This window comes from Macrotis lagotis, chromosome 2, assembly GCF_037893015.1.
Source record: "Macrotis lagotis isolate mMagLag1 chromosome 2, bilby.v1.9.chrom.fasta, whole genome shotgun sequence".
In the NCBI taxonomy this organism is placed as follows: Eukaryota; Metazoa; Chordata; class Mammalia; order Peramelemorphia; family Peramelidae; genus Macrotis; species Macrotis lagotis.
Genome location: NC_133659.1, coordinates 239,444,295 through 239,470,488, shown reverse-complemented (window position 1 = coordinate 239,470,488; position 26,194 = coordinate 239,444,295). Strand labels below are relative to the sequence as shown.

The 26,194-nt window shown below is 36.1% G+C and overlaps 1 protein-coding gene across 1 annotated transcript; it reads right to left on the bottom strand.

Annotated features, from left to right (window-relative positions):
- Window positions 1-221: 221 nt before the first annotated feature.
- ZKSCAN1 (zinc finger with KRAB and SCAN domains 1) lies at window positions 222-25,433 on the bottom strand. Its single transcript, XM_074225275.1, has 6 exons — window positions 25,317-25,433; window positions 18,526-19,043; window positions 18,096-18,243; window positions 17,005-17,093; window positions 16,567-16,693; window positions 222-13,868 (listed from the first exon to the last, which is right to left on the bottom strand). Exons 2-6 carry the CDS (start codon window positions 18,952-18,954, stop codon window positions 12,982-12,984), a joined length of 1,680 nt encoding a protein of 559 aa, XP_074081376.1. The 5' UTR covers window positions 18,955-19,043; window positions 25,317-25,433; the 3' UTR covers window positions 222-12,981.
- Window positions 25,434-26,194: the final 761 nt, after the last annotated feature.

Sequence of the window (26,194 nt, the reverse complement as noted above, 5' to 3'; positions counted from 1 at the left end):
CTATTTAGACATTTTCTCTTCTGTTAATGTAGGTAATTTATATTTTTATATTCTTCAATTTCACTTAAATTGTAAAATTTGTTGGCATATTTTATATTTGGCATATAAATTCCTTTAATTTAATCTTTATTAGTGATGTATTCACTTTTCATTTTTAATGCAAGTGGTTTAGTTTTTTAAAAAAACTATTATTTATTTTTATTATCTATTTTGCTTTTTTCATAAAACCAATTCCTACTTTTATTAATTGAACAATTTTTTTACTGCTTTATTCTCACCTTTAATATTTAGGATTTCCAATTTAGTATTTAATTAGGGATTTTAATTTGTTCTTTTTCCTGGTTACTTTAACTACATACCCAATTCATTAGTTTGCTCTTTATATTATTGATGTAAGCATTTAGAGATAAATTTTCTTCTAATCACTGCTTTGGCTGTATCCCATAGGATTTGGTCTGTTGTCTCAATATTGTCATTCTTTTTAATGAAATTATTGTTTCTATGATTTATTCTTTAACCCATTCATTAAGATTACATTAAGGGGCAGCTGGATCGTGCAGTGAATAGAGCACCTGCCCTGGAATAAGGAGCACCTAATTTCAAATCCAGTCTCAGACACTTAATTGCCTAGCTGTGTGACCTTGGGCTAGTCACTTAACCCTATTTCCTTGGGGAAAACATCCCCCCCAAAAAAACATTACATTGTTTATCTCCAGTTAGCTTTCAATCTGTTTCTTTGGTTCCTTATTAAATATAATTTTTACTGCATTATGATCTGAAAAGGAAACTTCTAATATTTCTGCTTTTCACTATAAAATTTTAACATACTACAATATGATCAGACTTTATGAAGGTACTACTGAGAAAAAGTTGTTTTCCTTACTATTTTCATTCAGTTCTCTCCAGAGAACTGTCATAACTAGTATTTTTTTGATAAATAGGTATGAGGATCTATCCCTTCTGATAAGTTGCCTCCAGGAATTTTCCCAAGAGCTTTGACAATATGATGAAAATGATCTGCTGTCAAGTCAAGTGCCTCTTAACAGAACTCCCTTTGCACCCTCCCATTTTCCTGGGTCATGTAGCAGGCAGCTTGACCTTTGGGTACAAGTAAGGTAAGTAACATTTATCAAACATCACTTGGAAAATGCAATAGGCATTTTGAAGCTTTTCACCACCAATGGCCAGAATGACTTAGGTAATGGTCCTCTGTATCAGAGTTGTATCCTTATTCACCTCCTACAACTTTTTCTACTCCTTGCAGGACAGATCCAATATATATGTACCATTTAGAGCCATATACTCCAAACTTTCCCCCTTATATAGTGTACACAGAGCATCAGGGTTCTTGACATTGAGATAGAAGCTCCTATCAATAAGGAATTCTGAATACTGCTCTCATCAACATTTTTATGATCTTTTGGTCCAGATTTACAATTTATCTTTTTTTTTTTACTTTTATTATAAAGATGCTTTGCAAACATACATATGTCCTGGAGTTCTGGGGATGTGGCTCTAATGTGTAACCACATACTTTCTCTATGCAAGATAAACTGTTTAAGATGTCTCTTTTAATTTGGGGGTTGTATGGTGGGGAAGAGATTGATATATTACTGTTCCTTAATGCACAGCTGGTAGCTGCTGTTGAAGTCATTTTTTTTTTTTTATGCTAAATATCTTGCCTACCTCTCCAGGGCTACCAAGGAACAGCACATAACAGCAGCTGAAGGTGTTATCTTGCCACCAGTACATTGATAGAGAGGAGATAGAAGTAACACCTTTGTAATAATGCAGATATTTTAAATTTTATTTCTCTTTTTTTCTAAGGTTTTTGCAAGACAAATGGAGTTAAGTGGCTTGCCCAAGGCCACACAGCTAGGTAATTATTAAGTGTCTGGGCTCAGATTTGAACCCAGGTACTCTTGACTCCAGGGCCGGTGCTTTATCCACTACACCACCTAGCCATCCCAATTTCTCTATTGAATTTTGTTGGTAATATGCAGAAAAACTGATTATTTTGTGTGGATTATATATAATAAACTTTGCTAAATTTTAGTTTGCTCTAGAGTTTGCTATGTAAACCATCATATAACTTGCAAAAGTGAGTTGTTTCCTCATTGCCTGTATTTATTGCTTCAATTGCTTTTGTTTATTGCTATAGCTAACATTTCTAATACTTTATTCACTAGTAATAGTGATAAGGGACATCTTTACCCCTGACACTATTAGAAAGATCCCTAATTCATTTCCATTGTAAATAATGCTGGCTCTTGGTTTTAGAAATCATTTTAAGAAAAGTTCCATTTCTTGACTTTTCTAGTATTTTTTTTTTAAAATAGGAATATTTTGTATTTTGTCAAGGTTTTTTGAGTATAAATTATATTACTTTTATAATATGATAAATTATGCAAGTTTTTCTAATATTGAACCAGTCTTGCATTTGTTATAAACCCAGCCTAGTCAGTGTATAATTATTGTTTTATATTTCATATGCCACCCTATTTTGAAAATGATTTTGCTTATGACTTATTTCATTTGGAATTTATATATTGTTTATATATTTTATATTCATATTATATAGTCCATCTGCTAACATTTTATTTAAAATGGCTTTTGCATCAATATTGGGAAAATAGATTTATGGTTTTCTATTTTGACTCTCCTTGGTTTAGGTATCAAGACCATATTTCATAGGAAGAATTTGGTATTACCATATCTTTACCTATTTTTTTCAAACAGTTCAATATAGCATTAGAACTGTTGTAAAAGGTGCAACTAAACTAGAGAAACAAGAAAGGTCACAGGGATATTAAGATCATTTATGCACCTTTCAGAAAGCACTGAAGGCAAAACTTCAATCTTCAGAAATTTAAAGAAAATATCGAGGAAATTAAAGTACTTTTAAAATTGGCAGCATGGGGGGGTTACCATGATAAAGCAAAGTTTACTTTTTAAAGATATGAACAATGTTCTTTATTAAACAGCAAAGGGGGTACCAATGAATGGGGATAGATTGAAATTACCAGTGAATAAATTTGGGAAGTGAATTTCCTCAGGCATCAGGAGATACAAGGGTATATAGGACAGATGTAAAGACAAAGCTGTACTGAGACCAAGATAAAAGACACAAGAGCCAGTTCAGGGTGTTGATTTCAGAAGTTAGGTGAGGTCCTTAGGAGAGTGTGGGGTGGGGTTAGTTTCTTTGCTTAATGTGGAACAGCCATTGTTAGGGAATTGATAAATAACTAGTTTCATTTAGCTTAATATTGTGACAAGGGCATGATTCATGATGGACAGTCTTTTAGATTTTCACCTCATTTCAGCATAACTCTGCAGCTCAGGAGCAGAAATAGCGAAAATTAGAAGGGGAAAATTTAGGTTTGGTATAGCAAATTAGAAAGTCAAGGGGATTAAAAATTAAAATCCCTTGATTAGCTTTTATCTAGTTGAGGTTATTATTAGACTGAAGCAGCCAGGACTTGGGCACGAAAAAGACCAAGAATGCAAATGCTTTTCCAGATACCAGATATGTGATCTGGCCAATTCATAACCTCTTTTAGCCCATTTCCTTAATACTATTCCCACAAGATTGTTGTACAAATCAAATGAGATGATCTATGAAGTACTACATAAATGCTACTTAATAGATGATACCTAGCATGATCTAGCATATAGTGCATGATCTTGTTTGCCTCTGAAGCCAAGATTCAACAAAGTATGGATTGATTCTCTGCTGCTTGTGCTAATTTTGGCCTAACAACACCAAGAAGACACAGGTGTTCCATCCGTATGCGGAACCACTGGTTACTGCAAATGGAGAAGTTTTGAATATTGTGGATAAGTTCACTTACTTTGGCCATATGCTTTCTAGGGAGGTACACAATGATAATGCGTGCATGCACTGCCAGAGCTGGCTCATTTTTTGGGAGATTCCAAAAGAAAGTGTGGGAGAGGAGATATTAGACTAGACTCCCAAACTGAAGCTCTACAGAGCTGTTGTGCTGACCTCATTTTCTTATTTGTATTTTAAGAATTAAAATTTTAGCACAGAAATGTTGTTAGTGAAGAATAAAAATCATGTGCCACCCTATTCTGAAAATTTGATTTTGCTTATGACTTATTTCATTTGGAATCAGAAATATTTGTTGAAAAATTGTCTTAAAGTCACCTAAGATATTCTAATTCTTTACTAAGGAATGCTAAAAGCAACGGTTTGTGTTTATATATTTTAAATACTTTTTACTATAATGTTTTATAAAAAATCTTGTTCTAGTTGCAATTTGATATTGCATTTTTGCACCCCAAGCTTTTATTTCATAGCAGTCCTTATGTGCAACAATTAATAAAATGAATTACAATTTTTCTGCAATTTCTTGCTGATACTGATGAAAGATTATAATCACTATGTGGCACATTTTGATCCTTTAGAGTTGAAACTACCTGAAATAGATTACAGGAAATTACAATATATATTGCTACTTATTTGGTCTGTGTCTAAGATCAGTATGCTGATCAAAGGGATACCACTGTGCCAATGAAGCCAGTTAACCCTATGGGGTTTGATATATACAATTGCAGGTGGAGTTCTCAAAGGGAAGTTTTGTTGAGGTAATGACTATCAGTAGAGCTGAGGTGATGATGTTTTATCATTTAGCACAGTGGAGAGAGCACTGGCCTTGGAGTCAGGAGGATTGGAGTTTGAATCCAACTAGCTATGTGCCATTTGAGCACTTAAAGCACACCGATTGCATCATATTCAGGGCTGTCTCCAGTTGTCCCGATTCATATCTGGCCACTGGCTCTGGAGGAGAAAGTGAGGTTTGTGACATGAAGCACAGAAACACCTCACTCAAATATAATTCCCATCCTTGAGAAAGACAAGCATCATGCCTGTGAGAAACCCTGGACAGTTTAGCAGTGCCATGAAAAGAAACTGAACTGATAGGGCAGCTAGGTGGTGCAGTGGATAGAGCACCCCCTCTGGAGTCAGGAGTACCTGGGTTCAAATCCAGCCTCAGACACTTAATAATTACCTAGGTGTGTGGCCTTGGGCAAGCCACTTAACCTCATTTGCTTTGCAAAAACCTAAAAAACAATTGTCCTAGAAAGATTCTAAAGATAATCTGGCAGGAGACACTCAACAGACAATGAGATCCCTTTTTGCCTAAACTGCCAAGCATTCGAATAATACTACAGAGTGCTAGTCATATGATTAGAATGCCAAACATTTACTTACCAAAGACTATTTTATGGAGAAATCACAAAGAACAAGTGCTCACAAGGGGTAAGAAGCAATACCAGGACAACCTGAAGGTGTCTCTTAAGAATTGATTGTGCAGCTGGTGTTTTTCAGACATGGACTGTCATGCATGGGCAATGCTGTGCTCTATGAGCAAACTTCATTCTCATCCTTAACTTACGAAAGCATTTTACTAAATGAGCATGGAGTGGAAAAGCAAACTGTCCAAAGTGTTATCTACAGGCATTTATTACATTTGCTTGACCATAACCCAAGTAACATAAAAAGGAAAAAAAATACAATTCTCATAATCTCTATCCACAACCTTACCATATTTAATTTTTAATTAGACCCTTTCCTCCCCAACATAGATACAAATCACAATTTTATTACCATTTACTTCATAGAGAAGTACTAAAGTATTCGCACTTAATCATGCAGATTTAAAGAAATATCAGTGAACTAATTAAATATTTATTAAGTACATATTAAACATCTGTATTCCTTAGATACTACTCTTATGTAAAGTCTTTCTTACTTTGGATTAATTTAGTCTCAACTGCAAAACCGGGGATTTAAAAAGCAGGAAAAGTTTTATCTAACTGTACATATTAAGATAAAGCTTGAATTAACCACATAAATCAAAATATTAGTTTCCCATTGTTGACTAAACTGATAGTGTATTTGCCTAAAAATAAAAAAAACCCAAGTTTATTTTAAAATTATCAGCCTTAACTGTATATTCCCACCCCAACCCTCCTACAAATAATCTAAGAAAAGCATGAATTTTAATTCATTCATCCCCTATTCCTTCTCCCTCATTCTATTTTGTTTTGAAAGAGAAATAACACTAATTGCAGAAGATTGGCTTTTGCCAGGATAAAGGTCGACTTTTTAAAAACATTTGACCGCCTTTAATTAACTAGGGCGGAAGACAAGTTAAATGTCTGAAGTTTAAAATGCTTACATTCATTCTTCTACTTCTTCCCAACTGTCCTTGAGTTTCATCTCTACTTCCTCCCTAAGTTCAGGGTGCAGGTCTGTTGGCTCCCCATATCCATCTCCACCCTTATGAAAGATGTTACTAGTGAATCAGCTGCCTGGCTGCACTCTTCTGGATCCAAAGGCGATTGAGGCTCAAACTTGAAAAGTTCATACAAGGTTATAAAAATACCACCTTTTCAAATCATTCATGAAATTTTTTTCTCTGAATGTATCTTCAGCTTTATTTTCCTAAAGAAGTCTAAGAAGTGAAAAACTGTGTCCAGAGACCAATGAATGTTATCAGTGATTAGTTGGGACCATTACAGGAGCAAAAGTCTCAAAAAATCATCAACATTTTGTAGAGGGTTGCAACAGAGCTCAGGTGCTGGCACTCTTCAATTTCTCTCTCCTCACTTGAGAACTAATGGAGAAGCTTTAAGAACTTCATTTTATAGATGAAGAAACCCAAATGAAAGAATTTGCCCAAGGTCATACAATCAGTTGAAAAGTATATATGGATGCTTGTTGCTGAAGAAAAAAATAGATTCTTCAAATTATTTTAAAACCTTGAACCAATAAATTTGTAAATTTAATAGGACAAAAAATTAAAATATGTACTTTTAAACTTAAATGAAATAGATTTAATTTTCTGACATGAAAAACTTTGCTTAAATGTTTAGTGATGATGTTTTCTATTATTTATTGCTTGGGAAGAATTAAGATTATGTCAAACTAAAACAAATATAAAAATGACTAAATTGAGTGAGAAATCAAAAGCCACCCAAGAGAACTTGGATATAAACATCCCTTAAGGGTATCCAGTTTGAGTTTTGTTTTTTTTTTTCATTCTAGTTACTTTGCAAAGTTCACTAATTTTTCTGAAGTAGGAAATGCCTTTCCATCTTTATCAAAGCTATTCTGTTTAAGACAAAAATCAAGAAACATCAAAATAGAGTTCTTCCAGTAATGGCAGATACTAATGAAAATTAAAATTTTTGCTTTAGTTTATAAACCAAGTCTCTTTTAAGTCTGCCTATGAACAGTTTGTTCCTTATTGTCCGTAAGGAAACCTTACAAGGTAACTTTTGAAGCCTTTTCTGAAAGTCTGATAGACAGCCGTATGAGGCCCATTTCTTCACTTGTCCAAAATTCTCTAAGCAGAAATATGAAATTATTGGACTAACATATGGAATGAGGCAGAACAGCAGACCCAATGATTTTCTAAGAGCACTATTTTGTTTTGTAATAGTATCTGATCTTTAATTTTCTCACCTTTCCCCACCAAACCATTAAAAGACACATTTCCTTCTCTAGTAGTTAAAGATCCAGCCTCAACTGAGACACAGAGAAACCACTCTTAATTATCTACTAGTCAAACCTGGCTATTCTATAGAGCTCATGTTTCCCTAATTTGACTGACACTGAATACTATGAAGCTCTTATTTTAATTTGTCCATGAAGGGGCAGGTAGATAGCACAGAGGATAGAATGCTGGGCCCGGAGTCAGGAACATTCAACTTTTTGAGTTCAAATATGATCTCAGACACTAGCTGTATTTGATCCCAGGCAACTCACTTAACCCTGTTTGTCTCAGTTCCTCATCTGTGAAAAACTTGGAGAAGGAAATGAGCAAACCACCAAGATTCAGATTGAAAAATGATTCAACAACCACCTCCACTGAGTGTCATGTCTTATTGTCCACAACTACATTGATTTCTTCTTCACTGCTCCAAACCTGAGGGAACAAGGTAGGATGAAAAGGGAATGTAAGGATAATTAAGAAATTAAAAAACAAAACACGACACAAACCCTGACCTATAGGGCTTTCAGAATAAGGAATAGAAGAACAAACAATACTGACATTTTGATTACAATACAGACAACACAATATAATTTTTAAAAGTTCTACAATTTGTCATTTCCTTATGGTCTCATTCTCCTCTTATTGATCCTTTGGAGTTAAGTCTGAGTGCTCCCTATGTAGTTTCCAAATTCATTAAGCCATTTTTGGAAAGCAACTTGTGTTCCCTGTTGTCAAATCAAAATGCTTTATATCACTTTTTCAAATTTCAATTATGTATTTGTTTCATCTTTGTAGTATAATTTTGCTACTACCTAATTTTTTCTCCAAAGTCTTGTTTAATCGAGAGAGAGAGATTGTGTGTGTGTGTGTGTGTGTGATCTAAAAGCAGCTTTCTCTTAAGCATCTGCTTTGAGTTTTCTAAAGATGGCTTATTGCTATTTTTCTCTGGATGAAATCACTGTTTTCTAGTTTAAAAAAAAGGGGTGCAAACTTAAAAGAATAAAGACTGTATAGTTAGCAACAGTCCAAGGGCTCAGATGCTTGCCACATTTTTCACATTTAAAGGGTTTCTTTCTCCAGAAGAAGTTATCTTTTGTAAGATAAGGTAGCAAATTCAACACCCACCTCAAATTTCTCTATATATTCATCTAGCTTATTTATTTCCTGGATTCTAACTTTGTCAGGTAAAATACACTTCAAACTACTAGCAAATGGAAGATTTTCTTTTCCTTCTCCTTCTTGGCAGAACTGGAGCAAAACATAAAATAAAACCCTTCAAAGAATTTCATGGGGCCAAACACATATACAACCTTATTGAATATTTAACTATATATTGCTTTAAAGTGATAAATTGACTATTTAGATTGCTACTCCAGAATAACATTTTGGTGTGGAAAGCAGAGTTCTCCAGTCTTTTAACAATACCCCATTACATTATGTGATATTTGATGAACTAATGTTCTAAGACACATTGTTTTAGTCAATGGCTACAGCCAGCAATGTGGTTCTGATGTGGTTCTCTCTTTTGTTTTATCTTGGGCAACTGCTGAGCCAATTTAGTGAGAAGTATCTACAAGATGGGAATTAACTGGACTCAATTATAATAGTACTTAATTTTTGAAGAAGAGCCAATGGCTATGTAGCTGACAAGACCAAAGTGAGAATTATATTCTTTCTATATTGTCTATACTGGCAATATATTCTGATTAGTATCTAGTCGAAATTTCTAATTAAATTATATTCTTACTTGATCCAAAGTCTTTGCTCAAAAAAAAGCAACTCCAAACCTTTTAGATTATTAGTTTGATCTGTGAACTGTAGTTATCATCCATCTATCCACAGTTATGACCCAATTCAGGAGGTTCTGCTTTAGTGGATTCTTATAGTATCTCTTCTTTCCGCTTTTCCTGAATCGTTTATAAAAATGCCATCTAGGTATCTGTTCTTAGGTGTTCAAATCAGCTGTATTAAGCATTACTTTCTACTATTATAATGGAGAAATTCATTGACTTGGTTGATAATGATCTAGTCCTGATAAACTTAGGTTCAGGTCAAAATTGCTCACTCAGCTCAAGAAATTGGTTCAGGTCACAGAACCACAACAGATGTTAGGAAAAAGCAGCTATGTAGAAATTCAATTTATTTGGTGTGAAATTTGGCACTCTATTAGTGCCTGACTTTAGGCCTCTCATAAAACCCTGCTTTCTTTTCCAATTTAGTTTCCAGCTTCTTAGTTGTATTCAGTGACTTCTTGGACAATATGAAGTCTTATTGTTTCTCTTCATGCTGGGTAGGGCTTCCATACTGTAGATTTGCACATCTTGGCAAGCATGTGCTATGCAGATTGTGTGCAGTCCATTTATATGTCATTTCCATATCATTAAAGGGATTCTACATGCTCGATGACTTTTTCCATAACTTTTGAAATTCATCATTTATTGACTCGAAAGTGTTCATTTGCTAGTTTTTTGCTTCCTGTTTATATTCTGAAACAAGGCTAGCTCAAAAAGGCTTAGTAACTACAAACTTGATAATTTCATTCTTTCAAAAAGTGGAAGAATAGTTAAGGATAGATCTTAGGATAGATCTGATCCTGGGCAATAAAAGAAGCTGAAGGCTGCTGAAGTAAAAGTAGGAACCTTATGAAGAAATGACTATTTTAGAATTTATGCTAGGCATTAAAATCTCCAAAGAATAGAAAGGTTAGATAGGATCTCCTGGTCTAAAATTCTAGAGAGGAAGTATGCTCCCAAATATTAAATCCTAAATAATAACAATTCTAATGAAGAAAAAGGGGGACTAGTTTAAAGAGAATGATGTGGATCCATATCAACAAATTAATTTTTGGAAATGACATGCATAGGAGGTATAACCAAAAGCTACTAACATTCTTATTAGAATATGGTCAAGGTTAGATTAAGTTGAAATTGATAAATAGTAAAGACAAAAAAAGTTTTGGGCTTTTTTTTCTATGATGAGAGCTCATGAGGGGAAGGGTCAAAGGAATAGGAACACGATGTGGGACCATGACAAGGAAACTAAAGAGATGATAGACAGATTTAATTTTTATCCTACTTCTGTTTTATCAGCCAAGAATAATCCTTATATAGCAGAAAGGAAGTATCAAAAAATGACTAATAGAAAGTTAAATTTCAAAATAAGGAGAGAGTAAAAGCACCCAGCTACTCTTGTTGAGTTCAGGTAACCAGGTCTTAGATAAGTTAGCCCCAAGGTATGAAAGAGTTAGAGGATATGATTACTTGACCATTTTTTAGTTATTTTTAAAAAAATCACAAAGAGAAGATTTGTCCGTATTTTCCAGAAGGAAAGATAAGGAAGGAGGGAGAAGAAAATCTGCAAGATATAAGCTGGTAAACTGACCCAATTTCTGACAAAATTCTACCTAGAAAAAAGGAAATGATCACTAAATGATGCCAAATATGCTATTAAGCTGGTTTTTCTTACTTGTTTTAAAGAGTGAACTAAATTGTTGGATGAGTGAAATTCTAGATAGTTTATCTAGATTAGCAGAACCTACCAAGACTCCTCTGATGCTAATCTTGAGGTGAAGATGGAAAGATACAGTCTAGTTAATCTGCAGTTAGGTGAATTCAAAACTGATTAAATAGATCACTGTTCAGGAAAGGAAATCTCTTAGAAGTGCCCTAAAGATTCATTCTTAGCCTTGTGTTATTTTACTACAGCTAATTTGGTGGTAACAATCAAGCTGCCACAAAATATTTCTACAAAGTTATTATAACAAGCCAAATATATTAAAGACAGGGACTGGAGCTGCTGCTGATCAACTTCCTCTGGCAATACAGAATGGTACTGTCTTTGCACTAATAGAAATTAAGTGATTTGCCTATTAAAGCAGTATGTGTCAGAGGTAGGACTTGAACCTAAATATTCTGAGAACTGAGATATTTAGAGGGTAACTATCTGTTATGTCACACTGCCTCTCATTAATTTATTAAAAAATTTAGTAGAGATTGGGTTTGAAAAATATGACTTAGATGGCAGTTTGTCTGAAAAAGCTCTGGGGTTGAAGAGAACTAAAAGCTAAATACGATACTGTGTGACTCAGCAACAAGTTGATACAATCTCAGGCTTCATTGAGAGGCACAGTGTCCAGTACATAGGTGATGGTCCCACCTCTCTGACTAGAATGGGAGGGCACCCAATTGGCCATGCTGTTCAGGAGCTAATATGAAAAAATTTCATCTAGGATCTTACCAGTGATAGCAGCCATAGAGTCTCAAAATTATTGCTTCAATTAACTTCTTAAAGGTGATAATAATGATTTTTAAATCTTGTGGAACTTAGCCAACACTTTATATGTTTAAAAAAATTTTAAGTGTAGACATTTAAGCAATGTCTTCTTTATGCTTAAAGAGCTCAGGGAGAATAGCATTCTATAGTTTTGGAATTTTACATGGCAACAAATGGTGATTTCTGCAGAAGTTAGGCTAGGTTGTTCTACTTTTAGCAGAGCTCCTGTTTCAGTATGGGAATCCTGTTTAGAAGTCAGTGAGTACTTATTTAACAAGCAACAAAATTATGTCATCAAACAATAATCCCCCCCTTACTAAGGCTATTAGGTAGGAGATCAGGTCCTTAGAATCTTGTTGGGGAGAGAAGATTTACTACATTCAAGAGACAATTAAAAGACAAAAGCTAAATTGTATATGAGACTACAGGAACACTAACAACTATAGGAGTTCAGAAAAGGGAAAGAAGTAGTTATTTCTATAGCATTTCTCTATGATGAGGATGGTGTCAACTATAATCCTATGGGGAGTTATGAGTTGAATCATCCATAAATACTCTTCGGGAAGAGATAAGAAGTCTTTGGTTTGGTTTTGATCTGCATAGCCTTAAATCTCTTCAGCTTTGGCATCCCACCTTTTATTACATATGTTTTAGTTTTAGCAGCATGTCCCAGTCCAGGATTCTATAAGTATCCTTCTATGGGTCATGATGAACAAAAAGATGTTGAGCAAGCACTGCTTGCTTTGCAGAAAAACAACCCTCAATCTCAATTTAAGCCAATTAATCAACAAGTATCCATTAAGCACTTACTATGTGCTAGGCACTGGGAAAACAAACCTCAAGTTTGGTGGATTTCAATGATTAAATTGGTGGCTGCAGACAAGGATCTCATGAATCAACAAGTTTGACTAGTTTCTTGTGAGTGTCCTAATTCCCCAAAGCACTGATGAGCTCTGATGTTTGTTTTAATGTGTGCATATATTCCTTATTATGATCATCTATTAGACTAACTTTTCTTATAGAGGGTTATGTTGGAGAAATAAATGCACACAGATTATACTGACAAAGGCAAGATTGCTCTCTGATGTACTTTTAAGTATTATTGGATTACATATTAGAAGCCAAATATTTTTCCCATGGGCACACATCTTTGAAATTATGGAAGTTAATGGGAAATTTTGCTTTATACACAGCTTTTCAGGAATGCACCAAATGCATCTAGTGATGTAGAGTTGTAATCAGAAGCTCTCTCTCTGTTATGAATTCGGTGATGTAGAGTAAGAGTTGAGCTCCGGGTGAAGGCTTTCCCACACTTATTACACTTATATGGTTTTTCTCTGGTATGAATTCTCCGATGAAGAATAAGGTATGAATTCCGATTGAAAGCTTTGCCACATTCATTACATTCATAGGGCTTCTCTCCGGTGTGGATTCTCTGATGTTTGGTAAGATCTGAGCTCTGACTAAAAGCTTTGCCACATTCATTACATTCATAAGGTTTTTCTCCAGAGTGGATTCTCTGATGGAGTATAAGATTTGAGCTATGACTAAAAGCTTTTCCACACTCATTACATTCATGGGGTTTCTCTCCAGTGTGGATTCTCTGATGAAGAATGAGATTTGAGTTAAGACTGAAGGCTTTTCCACACTCATTACATTCATAGGGTTTCTCTCCAGTGTGAATTATCCGATGTCGAATCAGACTGGAACTCCTTGTAAAGCATTTGCCACATTCATCACATTTATGGGACTTTGTTCCTGTAGGAACTTCTTCCTGTGAAAGGTTTGAACTCAGACTGAAACTTCTCCCCAGTCCTTTGCCTTTCTGTGGATGGCCTCGCTCCCCTGTGGATGTTTTTTTGTCCTTGACTGTCATCTGTCTAAACTCTGTCTTTTCTAATCTCAGTTTCTCCTTTAAGTTTCTGTGTTGTCTTTGTAACCTACTTTCCTGTTCACATGTTTCTCCAAATTCCCTTTGGAATCTTCCAGATATTTCCCCATGAGATCCTGTTGCTTCTGAAATATCTTCCTTTGAAGTTGACTCCTCATTGGTTGTTCTGCTTCCACAACCTGACAAATAGAAAGTAAAAATATCCTTTTTTATTATTAAAAAAAAAAGAACTGCTCAATAATCAAGTGATGCTGCTGGCAAGGAGAACATGGTTATGTCTGCAAAGTGGCAAGGCAAAGCAAGGGACATTAGGAAGTAGTTTTCAGAGGTGCTAAAGGGAAAGTTAAATCAGCAGACATGAACTGCATGGATAATAAAACAAGACATGAACAAAGGTAAGAGGGAATGGACAGAAAGACAAAGATTGACTGATAAAAACAGGTAACTGAAGAGAGTGAACAAGAGAACAAGGCCCATTAGGTGAAGCTTATGTGTGGAGGGGACGGGAGGTAGCTAGGAGAAAATGATTTCAATATGGAAAAAGTGGGAATTAAGGAAATGAGGAGGAGAAAGGAAGTTAGGAGCTTGGATAAGGAAAAGGATAAGAGTAAACTGAAATGCCTATTTCCATTTCCTACAATACTAATTCCTATAATCAACCCATAGATATTATATGTGTGTGTGTGTGTGTTTGTGTGTATGAATAAACACATATAAATTTATATATATAACTATATAAATGATTTGCTTAATCAATATTCTATTTTGTTTAATCAAATAAAATAATGCATATACAGCACTTTGTAATTATTATTTGATAAGATTGAGAAGTTTCCAAAAAAAAAAAAAACACCTCTCCTTTTCTGTGAAGGCATTCTCTTGGTATGATGACAATTAAGAAGCAGGGCAAGAAGCTTTGAAGAGACCACTGAATCTTTGCCTGAAGAACCTCAAAGCATTTTTCTCCATACCCATGATCTCTAAAAGGCCTGTAAGTGCTAGAATAAAGGTACAAAAGAGAGCAAAGCAGAGCAGAGTATAATTAGTGCGCACAATTAACACCTTTCCTGATGCTCTACTAAGTTAGATCAGAGGCAGCTAGGTGGTGCAGTGGATTAAGCACTGGCCCTGGAGTCTGGAGGAACCTGAATTCAAATTTGACTGCAGACACTTAATAATGACCTAGTTGTATGACCTTGGGCAAGTCATTTAACCCCATTGCCTTAAATAAAAAAAAACTTTTAAGTGAATAAGTTAGATCAAAGGGCAAACAGGATATAAGCATTCAAGTCTTACCCTAATTGGTAAAATCACATTATGAAAACAGAGGTACTCATGACTGGTTTAACTACAGTTTAGTTTAGCAATAAATATATTTATTCCTAGGAATGTTTTTATTTATACTTTGCTCTAAAACTTCTATATTGCTTTATGCCAAAATCAGTTATTTGCTATCTAATAAAAATGTCTGTTTTTAAAGGAAAAGTGAAAATAGATAATTTCTTACATCACTGCTCTTCAGTTATACGGCAAGCAGATGGATGGCACAGTGGACCTTTGTCCACAGGAACTGGAATAAAGAAGAATGGAGCTCAAATCTAGCCTCAGATACTTGGTAGTTGTGTGATCCTGGGAAAGTTACTTAACCTAAGTTTTCACAATTATAAAATGGAGATAATCAGCACTTATCTTACAGGGTTGTTGTAGGGATCAAATGAGATATTAATAAAGTGCTTGGTATATGCTTTGTTACTATAGAAACTTTAAAAACTCCTTGTAAAGCATGTGCAACATTTATCACATCCTATATAAGATTTGAACTCAGACCAAAACTTCTCCCCAATCCTTTGCCTTTCTGTAGATAGTCTCATTCCCCTATGGTTCTTGTCCTTGACTGTCATCTGTTTAAACTCTGTCTTTTCTAGTTCAGTTTCTTCTCTGAGTTCCTGGTAAGCATTAAATAAATTCTTTTTTCTTTCTAGAAGCCTAAGGTCTGGAACTATATAATCCTAAATAGGTATGATTATCTAGTAGCAACTCTTCGTGGTTTAGGCATAGTGCTGAGAAGAAATTAATTATCTCAGAGACTTCATTCAATGACCATAATATCATATATGAAATCAAACTAAATGCACAGGAAATTAAGCCCATATTTACTTTCTCCCTTTCCCTGCTTCCTTGCCCCCCTTCTATGGGAGTGGAAATTTTAATGTTTGACTTCCATTGCATGACATTTCTTAGAGGTGTTACTTAGTGGAAACATAAAATATAGAAAATTAATTGTAAACACTTTAAATAAATTAACATTTTCTGTTGGTCTGGTAAAACATTTTAATTGTAAAGACTATAAAAAAAAGGCAGAATGGGACAAAAAAAACTGACCAAGTATTTCTAACGGGGTTTTTTCCTGGACCCAGAGCTCTTAAGAGCTCTTAAGACATAAGGTCTAGAAATCCTGATCACAGAGGAGGGAATGAGGAGAATTAACCAGAAAATACATGTTAAAGTGAAAGGATCCTCCATAGTTCAGTGATATACTCCCAGGGACTGATATATTTTGGTTCAAAAGGATATGGTAAAAACATTTGAAAGCTGTGGGAGGGTCATATCTAGGTTAACTGGAGAGAATGAAGGAAACAAAACACAAGGAAATTCTTTTTCCATCTTTACAGAGTGATTCTAAACAGAGTAAATAAATGTTTTTGTGATCTGGGAACAAGAAGTTGAAATATTCTGCTTCTGAACACGAATTCAAATGTATTGACAAGCCTTTTTGGTCATTTTTCTGCTGAATACATAAACTCCACAACTAACAGACTAAGAGGCAAAGAAATCTTATCAGATAATGATCTCCCTTACTGTTTCATTAGTTCTTACCCTGGGAAAACATGTTTCCATAATTCTCCTGTCTATTTTCTCTACAGAGGTTCTGTCGAGTCAGGTTCTGACATCCCCATTCCTCCAGGATGAGAGACACAGCCATGTCCTCAATTTTTACCAATGCCTGAAACAATACGAGATTCCCAATTCAGTTTTTAACACACCTAGTAAAAACCTATGGGGTGAAGTCAGGTGAATTATGATTAATAGAAAGCAATGAGTACCACAAAGGATCCTAAATAAGTACAGGGTTTTGGATGGGAAGAAAGGAGAGACAGTAGTTAAGCCCCTTAAGAAATAGGAAGTTAGCTTAATTTGAGAAGCTTAATTCCTACTCAAATGGAAATGAATATAGTAAGTAGGAACCTCAGAAGAAACTCCCAAAAGAATATGAAAACAAAGGTCTCAGTGAAGACAGAAGGACTGACAACTCACCTGGGAATCTGCTGAGAATAATGCAGAGGCCACTGCCTGGTCTCTAGGATTTCTCTCATGGGAAACAGGAAGATGGGAAGTAGGATAAGCTGAAGGAGAAAGGAACTATGAAATCAGTTCTTTCTTAAAATCCTTGGATACAGAGTATAAGACGATTCTGTCACCCATGGTTAAATACAGTAACTCAAAAGAATGTAAGAAAGATATGATTCCTGCTTTCTCTATCCTCCAGTTTCAGGCATTTAAGAGGATTAATGGCATTTTAGAGCTGGAACAGACTTGAAAGATAATCTTGTCCAACTACTTCATTTTAAAGATGGACTAAGGCTCAGATAAATTAAAAATGATTTTCCCAAGTCTCATGACTTCTTTTACTGCCTTATGTTACTCTTGAAAAGTCACAATATGCAGGAGTAGATATCTAAGAATTCATATACTGGATCCCATCCTTGGCTCATTGTCACTGAGGTAAAGAGGCAAAGACAAGAGGGCTTGGTTATAATTGGGAAAATAAATTAAAAATGTTTTAAGTAGTAATATTCTAAAAGGCTACAAAATAGTGATGGTACTGTGTGAGATCCTATGTATGTTTCTCCAATTTTATCTCTGTCTACCTGTTCTGACTCTCTTATGCTTCAATTTTCCCTTTTTTCTTCCCTCTGCTTCTCTTTACTAACTGATCATAATAAACTTGCATTTTGAGAAAACACCTGGATTAAATATTTAGACATTGTAATATTCAGACTGAATAATTTATCACAAAATTTGATAAGAGCACAGTGATTAGTGGGTCACAGCTACATTAATTACACTATGGGTAAAAAGGGAGAAATTTAAAACAATAAACAAAAGAGGAAAAAGAATAACTTCTAGTATTAGAGAAACAAGGAAATTTTTTCAATTACTGTAAAACTGAAAATTTTATAAGTACCAAGACACTGAAAATAAGAAAAGGAAAGGAACCATCAATAGAATTGTATCTCTGCAGATTGTACACTGTATACCTCTGTCTTGTGAATACAACAACACAAAGGGCAAAACTTTCCAATATAATTCCTTTCTTTCCACAGGAATGAAATCTTGTTCCTTACCACTCTGTTGTAAAAGACTTGGCTTTCGTGTTACATGCTTGATCTGGGGTGTCCGGTGCTGGAATTCAAAGCTTGAAGATCCATGTGCTGTTCCCAGAGGTTCCACCTCCCGAGATAACATTTCATGTCCATGTACATGGACTGGTACCTAAGGACAAGAAAGCTGGGCTTATTAAGGAGTCACTATAGTAATGAGATTTAAAACTTCAGAGAAAAGACAAGGATAATCCCTTCAAAACACAGAACCAGCACTAGATTTAGAAATCAAGAAAACAGGACAAAAGTAACTTTTCAATAAAGTAACTAGTTTCAATTTTAACTTGTAAAAGCTTTAACAAGGCAACTTCCCACTCCTATGCCATGCTGAAATCCCATAATCCAATCTCAAGACCCTGCTCACCCAATGTAAGTTTCATTTCTCCTTTCCTACCTGCTGTCCTGATAAATCAAGTTCAAGATCCTCCAACAGTGTCACTGCTTCCTCTCCACAATCAGGACGGTATTCCTGCAACCAGGTCTGGATCTCTCTGGGCAAAACAGCCAAGAATTGCTCCAGCACTAGTAGTTCCAGTATCTGCTCTTTTGTATTCATTTCTGGCCTTAGCCATTGATGGCAAAGTTCTCGAAGGCGACCAAGAGCTTCTCGAGGTCCAGAAGTATCCTGGTAGCAGAACTGCCTGAAGCGTTGTCGGAAAATCTCTGGATCAGAAGGGCTATTACTTCTTTGAAGGTTAGAATCTTGGCCCCAGAGGTGTTCTTCTTCATCTTCCTCTTCTACCTTAACAATAACAAGTCCCTCTTTATCCTGTATAGCCTGAGGGGTCATGACTGCAGCGTCCCTAGATTCTGCAGTCATCATTCAGATTCAGGGTTTGTCCTTACTCCGATGCAATGTGAGGTAGACTGACACTGGAGATATCTGAGGGTTTTCTTATTCCTGCACTGCTCCTGAATTACAAAAAATTCTTATTTAAAAAAAAGTAAAATGATTTATAAACAAAGGAATTCACTGAGGGCAACAACTGATTAAAAATAAAACTGACAAGTAACTGAAATTAACGTTTAATTATTTCTTTAGGTTTGTTACAATGACATTTACCAGTGACAGGCTAGAAGGCCTTTCTCAAAGTCAATACAAATTGAAATTCTGCCTTTTAAATTCAGGTGGTTAAGACTCAGCAAGTTACTAAACAACTTGAGTATCTCCAAGCAACTCACTAAACTCTAAATTTCAGAAGAGCTGCATTGGTAGAGAGGGAACTTCATGAAGAGTTCCCTATACCAATTAAATCAACAATCTAGTCCTCCTTCCCACCATCCATCCTCCCCTTACAAAGTTTGCCTGCAGGAGGAACAGTGCATTCTTTATGTGGACTCTGGTGTGAGAGACAAGGCACATGCTTTAACCTGAGGTCCACAGCAGAACCATAAATTTTCTACTTCTTAGCTTTTAAAAACTGAAAAATAGAAGCATTTATTAAACATAAACATTAATAGTATAATGGGGAAAATTAAACATACATGACTTTACATTTAAAGAAACATGAAAAAATGAGGTACTTTTCTCACCAAAATTAACTGTTCTGAATGTCAAACATGCAGAAAAGTTGATAAGAATGTTCTTTTGTAATTCATCTACTTTTAAATTAGATCTAGATCTCTTCCAGGATATAAATACACACACACACACACACACAGACATATTTAAATACAGTTTTGAGCTTCAGACTAGGCAATAAAAACCTTTACAGCAATCTGTAGCTATGGGGCCTCCTGTGACTACCCTAGGTTGCAATCTGCTACTACTGTAATTCTCTACAAGCTTTAGCTTCCTTTTTCTCCAAGTTTTTCTTTTCATTTCTTTTTCAAAGAGAAATAAGAAGAGATTGAAATGAGAAATATATAGACAACATGAATCCTTCTGTTCTTTTCCCAATCAGCAAAGATTAATTTGTACACTCTCTATTCCAAAAGAGATTCCCCCTTCCAAACTTCATGTATCACCTGAAATTTGTTAATTTCTCATCTTGATTTATGCCACCTTCTTTTATTTGTTAATGATAGTATTCTTTTAGTCATATAGAATCAAACCCTAGGAATTATGTTTGATTTACCCTTCTGTGCATCTTAATATTCTTTGTTTTTCTAGGGTCAGATTAGGTCCAAGGGGGCAAAATTGGGTTACTGCTATTATTGAAAAAAATTTTGGGGAGATGAGAGTAGTCTTCCAAGAAAAGACTTGACTCCATTTTGTGCTGTATTTGCCTTTTTTCTTTTACCATATGATAAACTATACAGCACTATACAGCAGACAAGCTGTCTCCTATAATATCTTCTCCCCACCCCCAACTGTTTTTAGGAGTACAAATGAAAACTAACAGAACTTTGAGAGTTTAAGAAAATTGTCCCCTTGGGTCTAGCGTAAATGACTATACTAACAAAGACACTGTTTTTTTCTATATAACAAGTGATAAGAATCCACTTTTATAGTAATAATACCTTTACCTAGTCTAAGTGATCTATCTGCTTAGACCACACTTCTCAGAAAGAATCACATCTCTTTTGTTAAATTCTCAGATTGAATAGCTCTGAAGTTAATATATAAATATCATTTATTAAATTATCAGACACACATTTCCATCAATTGAGAATGGGATGTGTCATACACCCTGAGTGAAAAATACACTGCAGTAAAATGTTTCTCTGATTCCTGCTAGTTTATTGGCATTAGCTAATTGAAAAGATAAGAAAATTCATCTTGCATGGCATCAATTCTTTCTCTAAAATCAATTTTTTCCCCATCCCTTTGGGCCTTAAGACAAATCTTCCTAAAATCAGATTTTCATCATGTTCCTCCCCTTCAAATAGTTCCCTTGCTCTAAAGCCCAAATTCCTTAGCTATGTATTCAGGGTCCCGAACAAATACAGCATTATCTCTTACAAACCTATACCCTCCCTCCTGTTAAAATAAATCTGCTCACTCTTTTCCTTATGTTTTCTTGCCTTTAGTAAACAAGGGCTCATCCTTCAAAACTGAGGTCATCACTCCTTTTAACCCACAATGATCTTTTTTCTTGGAATTGTAAAGCTATTTGTTTACTGCTGGGAGGCAAAGTTGTGTAGTTGGAGAGTTGCACTTGAAATCAGGAAAACTAGATTCTAATCCCATCTACTACGTGATTCTCTAGCAAGTCATTTAAGTTCTGGGAGTTGTACTTTCCTCACCTATAAAATGAGGCTATTTTTATCTTCACTACTTACTTCTTAGAACTTTTTAAATCTTACAGAAAATATTTGATTGTAAATCATATTAAATAATATTTGTGACTTCAATCATACATGCATAGAATTCTCAGTGAAGAAACTCCTACTACTAGTTCAGATGATCACTTGCCCCAAATCTCCCCTTAAACATACTTGCCTGGGGCTGCTGAGAGGAGAGCTTTGGACACTTGTCCAGAGTCCCATCACCATTATTTATATTAGATCAGGAGCAGACACCTCTCTCTTCATTATTCCTAGCACTGACTTTTAAATTAATCATATCCCACCTTATATGGTTATTTACTTATGTTGTCTGTTTTACTTACTATGTCTTGTCTCTCCAATTTCTATGCTGGGTGGGATAGAGGTTAGAAACATCTTAAAATTAAATTTAAAAACTACTATAATGGTGATGGGGATACAAAAACTAAATAGGTCAGATTTTGTTTTCAATAAGTTTATAATCTAAAAGAGAAAAAAAGACAAAAGAGGTAAAAGAGAGATACAAGGCAGTATAAGATATTTAAAGGAAATTGAGCTTGGGTCAGAGTAGTGAAGGATGGAAGGAAAGTAATAAGAACTGGGCCATGAAAAGAATGAATTTTAACAGGCAAGTAAATCATGGGTCATGGTGGTAGAAGCATCCATTCTAGGTATTGGGGGGGGGGGGGCCAGGAAAGGAAAGGAACATACTGAATATGAAAAGCAAAGAAATTGAAATGGGTCTAAACTTGAGAGGTTACAGTTAGCATAGGAAGAAGGGGACAGAAGAGAGGTAGTTCTACTAATTAGACTTCTGATTGAATTCAGTACTGGTGTCAAGAGTCAGGAAGATCTGGGAAAAAAAATTTCCCTCAGATACTACTTGTGTGAAACCTTAAATTAACCTCTTTATGCTTCAATTTTCTCATTAGTAAACAGGATAATTAATGTTTATACTCAAAGTAATGAGGCTTAAATTAGATGATATATATAAAATGTTTCAAAGTTCTATAAATGCCAGTTATTACAGGTCATCTCTCAATATATATTCCTCACTTTGGTGTTTAAAGTTTTTCTAACTCCAATCTACTTTTCCTGATTAATTTAATTAATGTTATTCTCTATCATACATGTTTATTTCTAATCAGAAGTCTTTTCTGATCTTCTTTAATTGTTATTGCTTCTCCCCCCCCTCAAATTATTTTGTGTTTATCAGGTTATGGATTATATGCTCTCTCCTTTCCCCAGGTCCTTCTTTGCCTTCTTTTCTTCCCAAGATCCTTGATGAATGATTGGGATTTTTTTTACCCCTCCCATTTTAATTTTTGCAAGCAAAACTACTCTACTTTTTGTAGAGTACTCCTTAAATTGACTTCAAATAAGTTAAGGGTAAGCAAAATTAAATGACAGAGGAATCAAACAGGATGAGGACTTTAAAAAGGTCACTTTATTTGCCCACATGGATCTCATTAATGTACTTGGAAACACAATTTGAGCAGAATACTAGGAACAGAAATGAGATTTTGAGGGATTGAGGATTGATTATGTGGACAGGAAGGACAGGTCATGAATCTAAGTTATTCTTTCTAGAAATTTGACAGTGAAGTTAAAGAGCAATTGAAAGTTTGAGTAAGCTAAAAAAGGAATATGTATTCCCTCTATAAGCAGGAACTTAATTTGCTGAATGCTTTATTATTATTTTTACAGGGAGACAACTTGTAAACACACAGACACACATACACTTTGTTAAATACAAGGTAAAGACTATGCCAGAAGAGCAAAGTGGGTGGGGAAAGGGAAGCTTTATTTTAAACCATAACTAAATTGATTCAAGTTTGACTTGGTTGATTTATAGAACAAAATACCTACTTTCTACTACTTTGGGGGAAAGTTTTAGGCAAATAAAAACATCTACATAGTAAACACATATACACATATGTATTTATGAAGAAAATGGCTATCTTTTTTCTATTCCAGAAAACTGTAAAGAAATTTCTGAGATATGATGATTTGGCATTTCACAGCTGGAAGAGTCATTGACAAAAGCAATTGGCCATGTTTGTAAATTTGAATTTTTCATTTTTCAGTTCATTTATAACATGTTCAAATAAATATTCAAGATAACATGGGTAGGAAAGACTATAGTCTTAAGTGTCAGAAAACCAAATAGATTTAGTGCTTCAAGTTGGTATGACCTTAGGCAGTTTAATAAATATTTACCGAGTGTCTACCAAGTTCCAGGTGCAGTCAGCTATTAGGAGGATAAAAAGAAGAGTAAGAATAAATCTTCTCTCATAGAATTTACTGCCTAGTGGGGAGCTAATTATAGTTTTCATCTGTAAAATGAAAGCCTTCAATTGAGCCTCTAAGATTCCCCCCCCACAAAACTCCTGAATTCTATGATCTGAGATCCTGTGAGACTAGAAGGCTCTCTTGCTCTTTAGTTTCTTTAAACTAGCTTTCCTATATTATATACAAATCACTTACAGACTTAAGAACTTGGCATTCAAAAAAAAAATCTCCTTTTGTTCCAGAAACTGTTTCTAAAAAGGTCAGTACAAAACTTTTACAAACAATAAACAGAAAATTCATGAGGTTTTAAAAGTCATAAAGTCATTTCACCATGTGAATACAATGCTAATTTAACAAGAGATTCTAATACCCAAAAGGTATAAGGAAAAAATTAAGATTTAATATGAAAGCTATTTATCATTTAGACCAAAATATTTAAATCAAGAATAAACTGAACTCTGTCATTAAATTTTGAAATCTACCTAATCTAATCCAGAAAGATATCTACCCACTAAACAATCAAGTATTAAAGTTTAAGTAGGAACCAGCAGTGAACTCTCCAGGAGAGTGAAATGATCTTAGGTATGACAAAGCTGTTTTTTTCACGAATATCTGGTAAAACAGCACCCTGCTCTGTTTTGGTTGCTCTAAAAAATTCTCCACAATTCAATTGGGCAAGTGTTCATAAACCACCTACTAGAACTCTGCCTAGAACTGTGCTTCACAATAGAAGTTTTCTTTGGTAACTGTCACTGTCTATAATGAAAGTATCTTATTGTGTATTTATGGAGGTGTAGGGAAGGAGGAGGAGGAAGAGGAGATCCAGCTTGGTTGAACTCTTCACAGCTCCATTCACAAAATAATGCTGCAACGATCTTTGGGAGACCATGCAATTCATTTTGCTAATTTCTTGATTTTACAGATGGGTAAAGTACAATCTAAAGAGTTCAAAGTTATTCGTCCAAGGTCACACGGCTGGCTAATTAGTGACAATATCAGAGCTACAATCCAGATCTTCACACTCTAAAGCTTTTCCCGCTAAAGTACGCAGCAGCGCCTTCAGAATACAAACAAAACACCCAACAAAGAGACAGACATCAATTCAACCAGCCCCAGGTCGCTCTGAACTAAAAAACAACACATCCGCACACACAACACCTAAACGCCAAATCATCCGTTCAAATACAGCACTGAGTTCCAAAAATTAGAACAAAAAAGATGGGTTTGTAGCCAACAACTCCTCATTTCCCCTAACAGGCCCAAATCACAACGTGAACTGACAGAAGGGGTTGGATGACCAGTTAGGTACAGCCTGGAAATCCAGGAGAGGGCCCCGGGTAAGAAAGCATCCCGCCGAGCTGCTCGGGGTGGCAGGTCACCCGTCCTTGACACCGCGGGCTCCCCCCGCCCCCGTCCTCGGGTCTCCCTGAACCCCACCGCGGTGCGGTCCCCGTGCGGGCATGACAGCGGGGCCCCGAGGCCCCACCAGCGGCCGGAGCCCCGACGCCTCTGCCCCACCCCCCAAGCTCGGGCTCCGGCCCCCAAGGGGCCAGGCTGCCCGCGGGCCTCGCCCCGCCTCTGCCCGCTGCGGCTGCCGCCGGGCCCAGGCCAGGACCGGCTCGGGTGGCCCCCGCGCCGCTGCAGACTCCCGGCCCTGCCCCTTGCCCCCGGGGGCAGCCTTACCCAGCGCGGGTCCGGGGGAAGCTCTGGGCGGGATGACAGGGGGGCGCGGCTGCCACCTTCAGCTCGGGGCGACCCGACGGAGAAGGACAAGGAGCGAGGCCCCGCGGACGCCCAGCCAGACCGGAGTCACAAAGGGCGGAAGTGGGGGAAGGCCCGAGCTTCCGGGGCGGAACCAGCGCTCGGGGCCTCTCTAGGAAGGCCGGAGGTGCCCGCGTTTCGGTGGCTCTTTGGTGGGCTTCTTTGTATCCATCCGAGGCCGGGCTGTCATCACGGCCGCCTTAGAAGAGAAAGCGTCGGCATCCACAGACGCGCTACAAAATAATTCCTCAGAAATCAACAAATCCGAGAGGCGACAACAGAAAGTGACATATGATCCCAGAGAACAACGGGCTTAACATATTTGGGGAGCGATCTACCGAAGCAAGACTTGAAGAGATATAACGTCCTTTTTAAAAAAAAAATGAACTTAAATAGCTTTAAGATTATCCTGTGCTCACGGCTGTGCTGTACCAAGGAAGGAAGCATTTCTTAAACATCTGCTATGTTCCAGGCGTTTTAGAAATAGCATCTCATTTGATCCTCACAACAACGCTGGGAATTAGGTGCTGTTGTTACCCCACTTTACAACGGAGGAAACTGAGGCAGACAGCGGTTAAGTGACTTGCTAAGGTTCACCCAGCTAGTAAAGTGTCATGAGGCCAGTTCTGAACTCGTCTCCCCGACTCCCTGCCTAACGCGCCCACTAGCAGCCAATAAAATAAGAAACAGCAATGCTACCAAAGAATGAACTATCATGAGATGCCGCCCTAATAAAATATGGGGTATGAATAAGAGGAAAAGAAGATGGGGAAACAGAGAAAAACCAGATTGATTCATTT

What these genes read in the sequence shown, in the direction of transcription:
- ZKSCAN1 (XM_074225275.1), bottom strand. Translation starts at nt 18,954, where the DNA reads ATGATGACTGCAGAATCTAGGGACGCTGCAGTCATGACCCCTCAGGCT. An exon ending in TTGATTTATCAGGACAGCAG is followed by an intron (nt 18,244 to 18,525) that starts GTAGGAAAGGAG and finishes TCTTGTCCTTAG; the next exon opens with GTACCAGTCCATGTACATGG. An exon ending in TATTCTCAGCAGATTCCCAG is followed by an intron (nt 16,694 to 17,004) that starts GTGAGTTGTCAG and finishes GTATTGTTTCAG; the next exon opens with GCATTGGTAAAAATTGAGGA.